This window comes from Austrofundulus limnaeus, unplaced genomic scaffold, assembly GCF_001266775.1.
Source record: "Austrofundulus limnaeus strain Quisiro unplaced genomic scaffold, Austrofundulus_limnaeus-1.0 Scaffold10, whole genome shotgun sequence".
Taxonomy (NCBI): Eukaryota; Metazoa; Chordata; class Actinopteri; order Cyprinodontiformes; family Rivulidae; genus Austrofundulus; species Austrofundulus limnaeus.
In genome coordinates, this window is record NW_013952412.1 from 3,808,901 (window position 1) to 3,821,605 (window position 12,705).

A 12,705-nucleotide genomic window follows, 5' to 3' on the forward strand; every position below is an offset into this window, starting at 1 on the left:
TTACAGTCTTTATTTTACAGTTAAAAATGTTTATCAAATAAAGTCTAATGTTACAACTAATCGTGGATCCCTTTAAGGATTACAACAAAGCACCTTGGTCTTACTGTAGCTTGGCTCAGACTAACTGTTCCTTCAGAMTGAATTCAATCAAGCTAAGATATAAATCGTTATCTTCCAAAGAACCCTTTTGCTTTAAGCTGAGGTCTAGAATTATATGAAAATATAATTTTCTAGTTTAGTAGGTAAAAATGAAAACAACATGAAGTTATAAGTGGTCACATTTGGTAGAACTATTTTTTTTCCAAATTGCAGCCCCTATGAAACACAGACCACTTTCTGTGTTCATGCAAGGTGTGTAATTGTAAGWTCACATCATTAATGCAGGCTGATTCAGTGCCTTGCATGTTTCTACTCTTGTACATCGAAGCTTGAAGAAAGGCATCAATCTTTCATGTTTTCGCAGAGGAAGARGTTTTYCCTCATCTTTCCCGTCACAGGACTTCACTCCACCTAGTGGTGGTCAGAAGGAACAGAGCACAACCTTGTTTCTTCTTGAAGAGCTGTACCTTGTGCTCATCTGTCATCATGAGTTTTTATGCRCCATCAGCACAGTATAGATAAGGAATCGTCCATTAATGGTTACACAATTAGAGAGAAGCCTTTAAAGAGCGTTAGATTTCRATTTAGGAACCATAAACCTAGTGGGTTGGGAACTGATTGTAAGTGCCTCTTGAGAAACGGGAGCCCTTTGAGCTGAGGTCAGGAACGACTCAAAATCAGTTTCAAACAGCTTTTTACACAGCCGCTTCAGTCATCCACTCCATCTGACTGCCTGCTGCATATTTTATATAATCTACACTGCGAGGATCTTCTAAAGTTTTAATTAAAAGACAGGCCTCATTGCCATCAGTTGAGTTGGTTTGGGCTTTACAACACAGAAGGTGGAGACAATCCTGTCCCGCAGAGACTTCATATCTTTGGACAAAACGGCTCTCTCGCTCCATTTGTCATCATCTCGGGTTCTATCTCCTCGTGTTTTAGCATCTGAACCCCTTTGGGATGGGGGGGGGTAGATGAGGCCTTTCCCATCCCACTGCTCCCCAGGGGGGCTCGAGTTGGTTTGTGATCTTGTATCTCACATGATAGAGACACATCTAATCCTGTTAGGAATTAATATCTTCCTGTGGTAAAAGAGGAGACAGCAAAACGAGGGGAAAGATGAAAGCCACAATGGTTGATGTGGAAGAGGAATGTCTTTCTTTAAATTCTGGCTCGCAGACATCTTTGGGGTAGAGTTATGTGCACGTGTTTGTGTTCCTGTCACTGGGTACCCTCATGGGATCTTCCCGGCTGCTGCCTGCATGTCTGACAGCCTCCTCTTAAGGTGTTTTACCCTTGTTGTCTTTCTCTATCTGCCCCATGTCTGCTCCCTGAGTGAGGAAGTTTACCCTCCAGGCCCCATCTGAGCTCCAGGCCCCCAAGGCCTTAGCATTCCCAAAGCCCCAACACAGAAGAGGCCCTTAGGCTCCCTGCTGTACCACAGGGAATACCCCCCCAAGAATCCCAAGGCCTCTCAGACTGCAGAGCAGCAGCTCTGCAGCAGAGAGCTAGCCCGAGGGGAGGGTGATATCTGGGAATACTACTAACAACATGCTTCACTTAGCACGAGAACAGTCCCTGACAGCGCCGCCTATTGGTGACACATTGTTTCTGCATGTGGGCCTTCTTGTACAGAATTTCTGTGAAGTTTCCTGTCTGGGGCCTTGACCTTGTTAACAGTCCCCTGAGGCCCATGGAGGCCTGCCTGTGCTACATGTGCAATGACCTTTCCAGCTCCCACAGGTCTCGACCCGAAGAATCACAATAGGAGTCAGATACTGATGCACAATGCACATGGGGGTTAACAAAATGGCATAAAGAAAAACAATATCACCATTTTTTAGACTAAATGATGGAAAACTCGTTTTTAAATGCAAGACAAAAACTTATTGGTTCAGACTTGCATATAAAGATAATACTTTGGGTTTTTATCAGGAGAAGCAGATTTATTTCACAAAAAAATACTTTAAAGTGCTTTTTAATGTAAAAAGTGGGAAGCTATCGCGGTCCTGCTGTCCTACAGATGTCTTGAATTGAGCGTTACCAGGTGTACGTCACCTGAGATTACCCATGCTGACACCCCTTCAAGGCAAACAGCCAGCAGTACAGCTGAGGGGGCATCTGGTGGCGTGTGTGCGTATGAGTCGGAGTGTGTTCATGCATTCAGATAGAAGGTAATATTTYACAGGGTGGAATAGAGTGTGAAACATTTGTTGTGTTAGTGGATCGTAGGAATCTACAACTGTTGAATAAAAAAAGGCTTTAACTTATAAAGAATGTATAGTAGATCTGGTAGGTCAGCGCAGGGTTGAGGTCTCTGAACGTGTCTGATTATGTCTGAGGATGTTAAAAGCATCAGATCCTCGAGCTCCTCACTGCATTTAAAGTTTCTTATTAAGAGGGAAGTGAAGTGAGTTAAAATGTTCAACTCCTCTGTCCGTCTGATCTTCCCCTGCTTCACAACGCCCCTGCAGAGACAGAACAAAGAGAAGGCCCTCCTAATCAAAGTGCRCAGGATTAAGAAGCGGGAAAAGAAAACGGAACATCACAGAGATGGTGCGTCACAKCCATTACGCGAATTGGAAAACAACCTGAACGGCAGCTTCAAATGAGCCGTCTGTGAACCTGAAATAGGAGAAAGGCATTTTAATCTCCGTTAGCTTGGCAAGAGTAAAGTTCTGCTGCAGGATCTAAGAAGTGCAGGTGCAAATTTGAGCGGACACTGGAAGTGTGCTCCTGTTAACCATCACACAGTGACAGCAGGGCTTGAAATTTTGAAATTCCTGCAGAACTTAAGTTTACCTTTCAAGGCTTGAAAGTATACAAAAAAATGCATTTTATTTTTTTATTTTGTCAGAAATTATGATTTGTTTACAATGCTTTTAAATAGACAAAAAGACTGAATCTGAATTTCTGTAGTCCAATATACTGTAATTCAGAGTACTGTCCTTTGAAGGTAAACAGTTCCAATCCAGATGCAGAACCAAAACTCACATCATTGAGTTTTGCAGAACTATGCTACAATGCAGTGATTACTATCCAAACATATTTCTGATTTTAACTCGATTTTTTGTAGTTCAAAGGARCATTTAGAAATAGATTTTCTGCAAACTCATTTGTTGAGTCCAATTTTTGCAAGTAGCAATGTTCTTTTTTTTTCAGTGGAGGCATTTTGCAGCCAGCATATGTTGTACAGAATGTCTGTTATCTGGAGGGGGCAACTTTTATTTTGATTATTTTATTTCCATTTCAGAATGATTTGAATGTAGAGATAACAACTATTCAGGAATTGTTTTGTAACTTTTTTTAACCTGTGTGTAGAAATAGTCCTTTTAATAAGAGCCCCTGAGTTTTCTTTTGTTGCATGATGCACAAACTTGTTTTACAGCTCAGACATTTTCCTTCTGTTTATGTATTTCTGTGGAGGACTGAAGCCGACATAATTAAAAATAAAAGCAGAAATAAATAAATGGCCCAATAAATAAATACACTTAAAATGCACAAATTAATTGGAAAAACAGAGAACGTTACCTCATGTGTTTTAATTTAATTGAACTTCTTTATTTTTACAACTTAGTTCTAACAAATAGTATATTTTAGCTCATAATTCAAGTTTTACTGTTTTTACTAAATATACATATTTATTTGTTTGTTTTTCCTTTTACTTGTAGATGCATTTGTGTCTCTTACATTTTTTAATAGTTTTTTTCCCACAAGTCTTTTTTATTTCCATTTTGATTTTACATTTCTCTGTTTTTTCTTTACATTATGCATTTCTTTCTCATTATGCAAATAAGGTGAGCTGCCCTTTTTGGTTCGCTCCTCTACTATTGATCAGTAGAGGAAGGAGTAAGATCCATGTGCTGATACATTGTACACTTTTGTGCTGCCTCAGTTTAGCTTAAAGTTTAGTTTAAAACAAGGCAAGGTGGAAAATGTGTGCCTTTATTGATGAGTTAAATTATAAAACATGAGGAAAAAGTTTATTTTTAATTAATTGGAGCATTTCGACTGTATTTACTTATTGAGCCATTTATATTCTTCTGCTTTTGGTTTTTAATTATGTCAGTTGTGGTCCTTCATACATTTCCTGTAAATTGCCTAACAATTCAAGAGGTTTCCTGTCACTGTCATAAAATGCGGGGCTATTTAGATTTTATAAACTCTTCGTTAACAATGTTTTATTTTACCTTTGGGTTCTTGTTTATCTAGTGTGAGAACGTGAGATGAAAATTCAATCATGTTAGGTTTTGTTTAAAAGTTTTTTTTTAAAAGTTCCCAAACTTTTAGGCACCGCTGTAAATATACTGAGCATGTGCGTGTTTACATGGTGTTTCTGGTAACATGACAAAAATTAGCCCAGGGAACTGAGCAACAGCTTCTTCTGCCCACACTCAGTTATATTTTATTAACACACTGGCAGCAGCTGAATCACTTCATCTCTTATAGGCCTGCACACAAGCTGACACACGAATATTTAACAAGCTGCAGCAGCCTCTGAACATGCCCTGTTGCTTCTCACTTTCACTTACATCGCTGAATGTATTGTTGATTCTGTAAACCAATAAAGGCACGAGCAAAGTGGACTTGGATGATCTGAAGTCTGAGGTGGKACAGAAGCAGGGTTTGAGTCCACACTGTTTGGAAACCTGCTTCCAACAGGCTGATGCTGCCACCGTGTGGCTCAAAGAAAACCAAAACTAACCTGAAATCTTTGCTATATGAATGCCTATGTGTGTGTTCATGTTCAGAAGTGGATCAGTCTGTGGGGTTCTGCCTCCTGACATGAAGGTATGTGTGTTTTCTAATGAGATTTACTGGGCTGCAGATGTTCCAGGTTATAAAGATTTAAGTCTGAGATTTAGGGGCGGGGGTGAGACCTGCACCTTGTCAGAGGCACAAAAGAGTGGTGTTTTACCATCTTTTAACCCCACCACCACCCATACACCACAACCTTTCATAGGTGGCCTCTTAAACCTGACAAAACACACAGCTTGTTTGTCTTTCACCCACGCATACACACGTCTTTACTTTGAGCAGATGTGAATCCAGTTTTTATAAACTTACAAAAAAAAGATAACACCAAAAGCGAATTTTTTTTTTACAAGAAACACATCCCATGCTTTAGATGCAGTTAGTCGGGTGAGTATTCTCTATCTTAAAAAAAAGTTATAATTTTAAAAGCAAAGAATTTTCAAGCTAAGTGGACAAAAAGTGATGATTTCCTCTTTCTCCTAACGCTAAATCCAGTTTGYAATGTCCAGCATGTTTTCAAGGTCAGACGATTTAAACAGCAAAAAGTAAGGCAGTGCAAGTGCATAGAAAAAAAAAAAACAAGTGTATCAATGCTTTCCTCATCTTCATTACAAAAAGGTCTCCTTGGCTCATAATAACTGTGGTGTTCAACCTTCTCTAAGTCCAAGTTTTAATGTCACATAATCGTGACAGGAGCCAGATCCTCCGAGTCTTCAGAGAGTCTGTGTTCATCGCATCGTGTGTCTGACTGAAGCAGCTTCAGCAAATCTGTCCAGGCACACAAACTGCTGACCAGGCTCCAGGTGTATGTTTTTTTTTCTCTTTCTCTCTCTACTAGCTGGCACAACACATTGTCACCTTCCTCTTCATCTTCCTCCCCGTCCTCTGACTGCTCAGATGGCAGGCTGCAGCTTGGTCAGGTTCCTCTGGTGCATGTTGTGGTGCCGCACCAGCTCGTCTGAGCGGGCAAACTTCTTCTGACAGTTGGGCCAGCGGCAAGTAAAGGGCTTCTCACCTGACAAAAAGGGGATAAAATGGGAGGGTGGGGGTGGGGGAACAGGAGAGAGCATTGCTTTAGAAAAAAGGATGATGTTTGCAGAGCGTGACGCTCAGATTGTATGAGTTGAGGGGAAAGGATTAGGAAGGAGAAAATAAAAAGTATACGCACTTGTTTTACCTGTATGAGTCCGAGTGTGCGTCTTAAGATGATCTGACCGTGAGAACTTTCTCTGACACGTCTCACACTCAAAGGGCTTCACTCCTAMAGATGACAGTGGTTGTTTCAGACCATTTGAAAATAAAGAGGAAGGAGGATTGAAGGGTAAAAGTTTAAATATGCAATTAGATGGAGGCTGACAGCTTCAAAAACTGCACTACTATTAGAGTTTTCCAATCAGATGTATTTTTTAATGTCCTTAAATTGATCATTAAAGTGATATTCAGTGTTTTGCGCTATTTTGCTCTCATGAAATGTTTTCATTCAGTCTAGTGGAAAACAAGGATGTTTATTCAATTACATTGTCTCAATTAGATAATTATATTCATTTAGAAAATGCCTCACTTGCATAATTGGAAAATAGCTTTTTAGAAAACTTAAAAGGGAAAAAAAAACTTGTAAGTGACTCAAGTTTTGTATTTATCATTAAAAATGCCTAATAATGTTCTTTATTATTCATCCATACAAATCTTTGACAGACATTTTGTCACTTTTATGTTGTTTTCAYGATTTTGAGCCAAATTACTTCACTTCGATTATCGCATCTCAGATTTATGATGCAATTTTTGGAAAGAAGTTTGTTTATAAACCATTCGATGCCTGAACAGTTTTGTACCTAGTGCAGCAGACTGTAATTCATCTAGAGATGTTGAGCAAACATTACAGGTCATAAATATTTAGATTTGGGTAAAAGCTACTCATACAGACTCTTGTTTGCTCTTTATGTCKGAGTCTTTGTTACTGAAGGAGGTGCATTCATCACAAGAAGAAAACGATCAAACAGCCGGCCATGAAGGACACTAACATAAGAGCAGATAGTCTGAACAGTGAAAATACAGATGTGAGAAGCATAAAGCAWGAGGCATAAAAAGAGAGAAATAATGTGTGCACTTAAATCTCCACTTTGTCTGCTGTATTTAGGTTTGAAAGTTGTACATCACAGCTTCAAATATTAACTTGGTTTCATCAAATGTTTAAATTTTCTTAATGTATCCAAATAAATGTATAATTTCTTGATATTACTCGAGTTCATGCATGTTCTGAAAGCCTGTATTTGTGTTTTTTTTCTTAATGCAAGGAATCAATTAGGATAAAAATATATTACAAAATTTAAAAAAAGAGATTTAACTTGACCAACCATAGAATCCTGAGAAATCATTCAAAACATTTACACTCTGAAAGTCAACCATTTGTTTTTGTAAAAAAAGGAATCCAGATTAACATATGTTAGAAATAAAATTACGGGTTGAAATAGAACCACCTTAATGCCCCAAAATATTGTCCTAACGTGCCTCACTTTTAATTTTTTAATAGCTTTCCAAAGTCTGTTTTATCATTTTTAAACATTTTTAAAAGTCTGTTAACCAAAATGTGGTAAAATGCATGTATACTGAGTTTGAACGTTTTGGTTCATTTTAAAGAAGATTTTTTTAAGGATTTGGCAACATCTATTGTCAAAGTCCCAGACTGCAACAAACTGAACATGGCTGCTTCASTAAAAGAATGACAGCTGGAGAAAAATGAAAAGCTGAAAAGTCAGGTCTTGTGGCCCAAAGCAAAGTAAAAAAAAAAAAAAAGTCCTGAGTCTCAGTGAAGCCTGTTAACAGCTGGTACCTGTGTGTCTGCGCTGGTGCCTCTTCAACTGGTCTGAGCGAGAAAATTTACGACCACACTCTGTCACGTCACACTGGTACGGCCTTTCTCCTGCAAAAAAAAAAAAAAAACAAAAAAAACTGTTCATCGTTTTGCATCGTTGCTGCGTTTTGTTCGGAGCAGAAACACAAACTCAAACTCTGTCAGTCTGACCTGTGTGTTTACGGCCGTGCATCTGCAGATGTGACAGCTTGAAGTATTTCTTGTTGCAGCCGGGGTGAATGCACACAAAAGGACGTTTCTCACTGGCAGCTGAAGACTTCACGATTGAAGGAGGAGCCATGTTTGGTACTCGTCGAACATCCTTTTATTAAAGAGAGAGAAAAAAGAGAGCATAAATATAAATTTGTTGATCTCTTATTTCTGCGGTTTCTGCTTGCATGAGGGTTTTTATATAGTATACCGGAAGTCCTCTGAAAACCCCGTGTGTGTGTATGTGGTACTGGGCGCTGACGAGCATGGGTGGAGTTGGGGTTGTGGGGTCGCTGTCAAAGCTGGTTGAATTGCTGCTGGCAGAGAGAGATATCATTTCAAAATCAAAGTAAAGTAAATAATGTAACATTTCAAAGTAAAAACWAGGATAATGTAATATTTGCAAAGTCGATTCTTTAGAGAAAACTAAAACACAACTGTTAGACCAGAGGTGCCCAAAGTGGGGCCCGTGGGCCAAAACTGGCCCTCCAAGCCATTTGATTTGGCCCACCAGGAGTTACTGGATTATAATCTTTTGTCTTATGTAGAAACACTATATTTCCACTTAGACTTTTCAATCATTTGGTCCAACTATACAAGGAGCTGTTGTCAGATAGTCTTAACCCATGGCACTCACTTTTCCTTTGAATTATGTTAAGATTAAACACAGTACGTAAAATAAGTATTGAACACGTCAACATTTTTCTCAGTAAATATATTACTAGAGGTGCTAATGACATGAAATTTTCACCAGATGTCGGTAACAACCCAAGTGATCCATACATACAAAGAAATCAAACCATAAATGTCCAGAAATGAAGTTATTTTTAATAATGTGGAATGGCACAGAGAAAAAGTATTGAACACATGAAGAAAGGGAGGTGTAAAAAGGCATGGAAAGCCAAGACACCAGCTGAACTCTCTCAGTAATTAGAAAGCAAGCCTGCCCCTTGTCAGTGCAAATTAATATCAGCTGGTTCAGTCCCAAATGATGGCCAGGTATCACACAAGAACCTTCTGATGATGGGTAAAAATAAAGAGCTCTCTCAAGACCTTCACAACCTTATTGTTGCAAAGCATAATGATGGCATCGGTTACAGAAGAATGTCTAAACTTCTGAAGGTTCCAGTGAGCACTGTTGGGGCCATAATTCAGAAGTGGAAAGAACATTATTTCACCATAAACCGACCACGACCAGGTGCTCCTCACAAGATTTCTGACAGAGGAGTGAAAAGAATTATCAGAAGAGTTGTCCAAGAGCCAAGGACCACTTGTGGAGAGCATCAGAAAGACCTGGAATTAACAGGTACGATTGTTTCAAAGAAAACAATAAGTAATGCACTGAACCACCATGGCCTGTATGCACGCTCACCACGCAAGACTCCACTGCTGAAGAAACAGCATGTTGAAGCTCCTTTRAAGTTTGCTGCACAACATTTAAACAAGCCTGTGTAATACTGGGAGAATATAGTCTGGTCAGATGAGACCAACACTGAACTGTTTGGATGCCAGAATTCACATCATGTTTGGAGGTCAAATGGCACTGCACATCAGCCCAAAAACACCATACCAACAGTGAAGTTTGGAGGTGGGAACATCATGGTGTGGGGCTGTTTTTCAGCATATGGTACTGGCAAACTTCAAATAATTGAAGGAAGGATGAGTGGAAAAATGTGCAGAGACATTCTTGATAAAAATCTGCTTCCATCCACCAGGATGATGAAGATGCAACGTGGCTGGACATTTCAGCAAGACAATGACCCCAAACACAAAGCCAAGGAAACTCTCAGTTGGTTTTAGAGAAAGAAACTAAAGCTGCTGGAATGGCCCAGCCAATCACCTGACCTGAATCCAACAGAAAATCTATGGAAAGAACTAAAGATCAGAGTTCATAGAAGAGGTCCACGAAACCTTCAAGATTTGAAGACTGTTTGTGTGGAAGAATGGGCCAAAATCACACCTGAGCAATGCATGCCACTAGTTTCTCCATACAGGAGGCATCTTGAAGCTGTCATTGACAACAAAGGCTTTTGTACAAAGTATTAGATAAATTTCAGTAAGTGTGTTCAATACTTTTTCCCTGTGCCATTCCACATGATTACAAATAACTTCATTTCTGGACATTTATGGTTTGATTTCTTTGTGTATGGATTACTTGGGTTGTTACCGACATCTGGTGAAAATTTCATGTCATTAGCACCTCTAGTAATAAATTTACTGAGAAAAATGTTGACGTGTTCAATACTTATTTTACCCACTGTGTAAAATACAAGTAACTACAAGAGACATTTAGATTAGATTTAAGCCCATTTCTAGATTTGCACACCTCATAAGTCCACATATACTCAAACTTTTAATYACGAAAAGTCCCATGAGCCTTTGCTGCCCGAGCATACATTGAATTTTCTTCATGTCCATGGGCTGAAAAAGCAAACAAGCAAACTGGCACACTGGCTGCTAGCTTAACCATGAAAAATAAACAACTTTACTAAAGATGTGTTTGCATTTCTTATATTATTGCATTTGGCCCGCGGCCCTCAAGTTGGTTTTTATTTTGGCCCTCAGGGAAAATGTTTGGGCACCTTTATGTTAGACAAACTCAACAAAATCAAAATATTGAATCAGCAGAGCTGAAATCCTTGAATCTTTCACAATGTTTTTTATTCTGCCAAAATTAGCACAGCTTTTATTTTGTGGCTGTGTGGGAGAGGGTTTTTTTTTTCAGTTGAGTCAGCCAGACCTGCGTCAGAAAAGGACAGTTTGTGCTTTAGTTGGTCAGAGAAGCATCATGCCGTACACATTAAGATAACATCTAATGAGAAATCCTAAAGAGGTAATACTTCTTTAAAGGCTGAAAAATAGAATTTGAATCAGTCTTTAAAACATGCAGCAGAAGTTCAGAAATATACACATAAACATCATTAGGCTCGTCTTCTTCTTGGCCTGTTTTTTTTCCTTGCTGGCAATAATCCAACAGCCATCTGGTCCAATTCTCCTCTGACTTCTTTTAGTCCAAATCCACAAACACATGTTAAAAATATAGCTTTTATTTTAAATATCAAACATTTTAAAAGAGCTCACCTCTTCATGGAGGATGTCAAGGTGTTCATCTGGTTCCACGTGACACACTCCAGCTGAGACGCCATTTGGTACAAATTATCACTACAATAATAAGTAAAACAATATTAGCTCAAAATTTGAGTGTGAAAAAAATAATTTTAAAGAAGTGGTGTTGAATATTTGGTGAAATCTATTGGGAAAATTGGCAGATTGCAACAAACGAAACACAAACAGGTTGGTTAAAATGCTAAGAACAGATTTGTCCTAAACATTTTTTTTAAATCTTATAAAACTTGTTTTTATCTTGTAGGACCAATGGCGAGCTTTGTCATAATTTGATTTTTAACCCATCTTGTTTACTCACTGAACTCCTCCATAGTTTCATTAAAAACCTAAGCTCTGAGTTTCTCTTTGCCTCAGCAGATCACACACACACACACACACACACACACACACACACACACACACACACACACACGGTCAAATGCACACACTTAAAGATGCGATTGTGCTCTCTGTGGGAGTGGGTGCCTTCGTGCCTAGTACACCCTGGACCGGTGCATGACATCACCCTGTCCTCCGGATCATTAGTGGCGAGAAAGAGTTTCGGGGGAATTCTGGACAGCATTCCTTGAGACGTCCTTGAGGAAAGGGTTGTGATGGCTCCCTAATCAGCACTCAGCTATGTTGAACTGTGGAAAGGCTCACTGATATCCGACACATACTCGGCGGGTGTATGAGCATGTGCATGATTGTGCACGATTTTTTTTCTCTCTCTCTGTGTTTGTTTGAGGGTTTCCAGTTCCTGCCATAAGCTGGAACAGCAGCACAGTATTCCCTCTGCTTATCAGCTGCTGTTCCAGTATTTGGGTTGCACATGTTCCTTCTCTCCCAACAACATCTCGAGGCGGCATTTAAAGAATGCCGTCCCAATTTACTGGCCGAGATGTTTTCCATCACGAAGGAAATAAGCCGAAGACGTTCACAGAGCCGCGCAGCTCTCGCTTTCACTGAACTTGTCTCTTTTCACTTTCTTCCCCCCCACGTTTTCCCCCTCGGGGTTGCCTTCAACACATCAGCCGTAGATCACGGTTGTTTGTTTTGGGCCCGCTGAGCACCAGTGGGCAGCACTTAACCTCAGAACAAATGAGGATTCACGACCCAGACGGTGTGGAAGCGAACACAGAGCTCGGTGAGGGATCAGGGAGAGTTCACGCTTCTAAAAGGTCCTGACAAGTGAGCAAATAATGTCAGTGGAAAGAATCTGACACTGACTGATGAGCCCAGAAAGCTTTAAGGGAGAGTAGAGTTGGGTTCGAGGTGGGGGATTCCAAAAATATATRTAAAAAGGGAGATTATTTTACCTGTTGTAGTTTCTTAACAGCAGAGCTTGGTTGCTTGGACAAGGTTCTGCAGGATTGTGGCAACCAAACATGGGATTAGGTGTGGAGTACTGTGGATCAACTGGACAGATGGAGAAAAATTAAAATAATGTTACTTATCACCAGTTAGTCTACGAATTATATTGCTTTTTTTTTAAAAAATAGACCAAGCTTTCAAGAAAAATACTAGGGCTGTGAAATTCATCGAGTTAACTCTGATTAATTTTAGTGCTGCCCGGACATAAATTAAAGATTTTAATCGCAATTAAAATTTACAATCAATTTACTATGGCTGAATATGTAGGTTTGTATATTGCAATGCACTCAGTGTAAATGCCAGGTCATGTT

At 39.5% G+C, this 12,705-nt stretch overlaps 2 protein-coding genes across 5 annotated transcripts in view; one reads left to right on the forward strand and one right to left on the reverse strand.

The window, feature by feature from the left end:
* The window catches only part of elp4 (elongator acetyltransferase complex subunit 4), a 102,741-nt gene that overhangs the window by 87,962 nt on the left and 2,074 nt on the right, over positions 1 to 12,705 (forward strand). The gene's annotated exons all lie outside the window — the stretch shown is intronic.
* The window catches only part of wt1b (WT1 transcription factor b), a 10,571-nt gene continuing 2,962 nt past the window's right edge, over positions 5,097 to 12,705 (reverse strand). Inside the window, exons 3-9 of one of the 4 annotated variants that reach the window (XM_014001875.1) lie at positions 12,340 to 12,439; positions 10,997 to 11,077; positions 8,127 to 8,229; positions 7,877 to 8,027; positions 7,685 to 7,774; positions 6,032 to 6,115; positions 5,097 to 5,869 (exon numbers count right to left, since the gene is read on the reverse strand). In XM_014001875.1, the coding sequence (XP_013857329.1) occupies positions 5,748 to 5,869; positions 6,032 to 6,115; positions 7,685 to 7,774; positions 7,877 to 8,027; positions 8,127 to 8,229; positions 10,997 to 11,077; positions 12,340 to 12,439 (731 nt within the window). In that variant the 3' untranslated portion in view covers positions 5,097 to 5,747. Of the gene's footprint in view, positions 5,870 to 6,022; positions 6,116 to 7,684; positions 7,775 to 7,876; positions 8,028 to 8,126; positions 8,233 to 10,996; positions 11,078 to 12,339; positions 12,440 to 12,705 lie in introns of all 4 variants that reach the window. The other 3 variants (XM_014001874.1, XM_014001872.1, XM_014001873.1) reach the window with 3 other exon arrangements.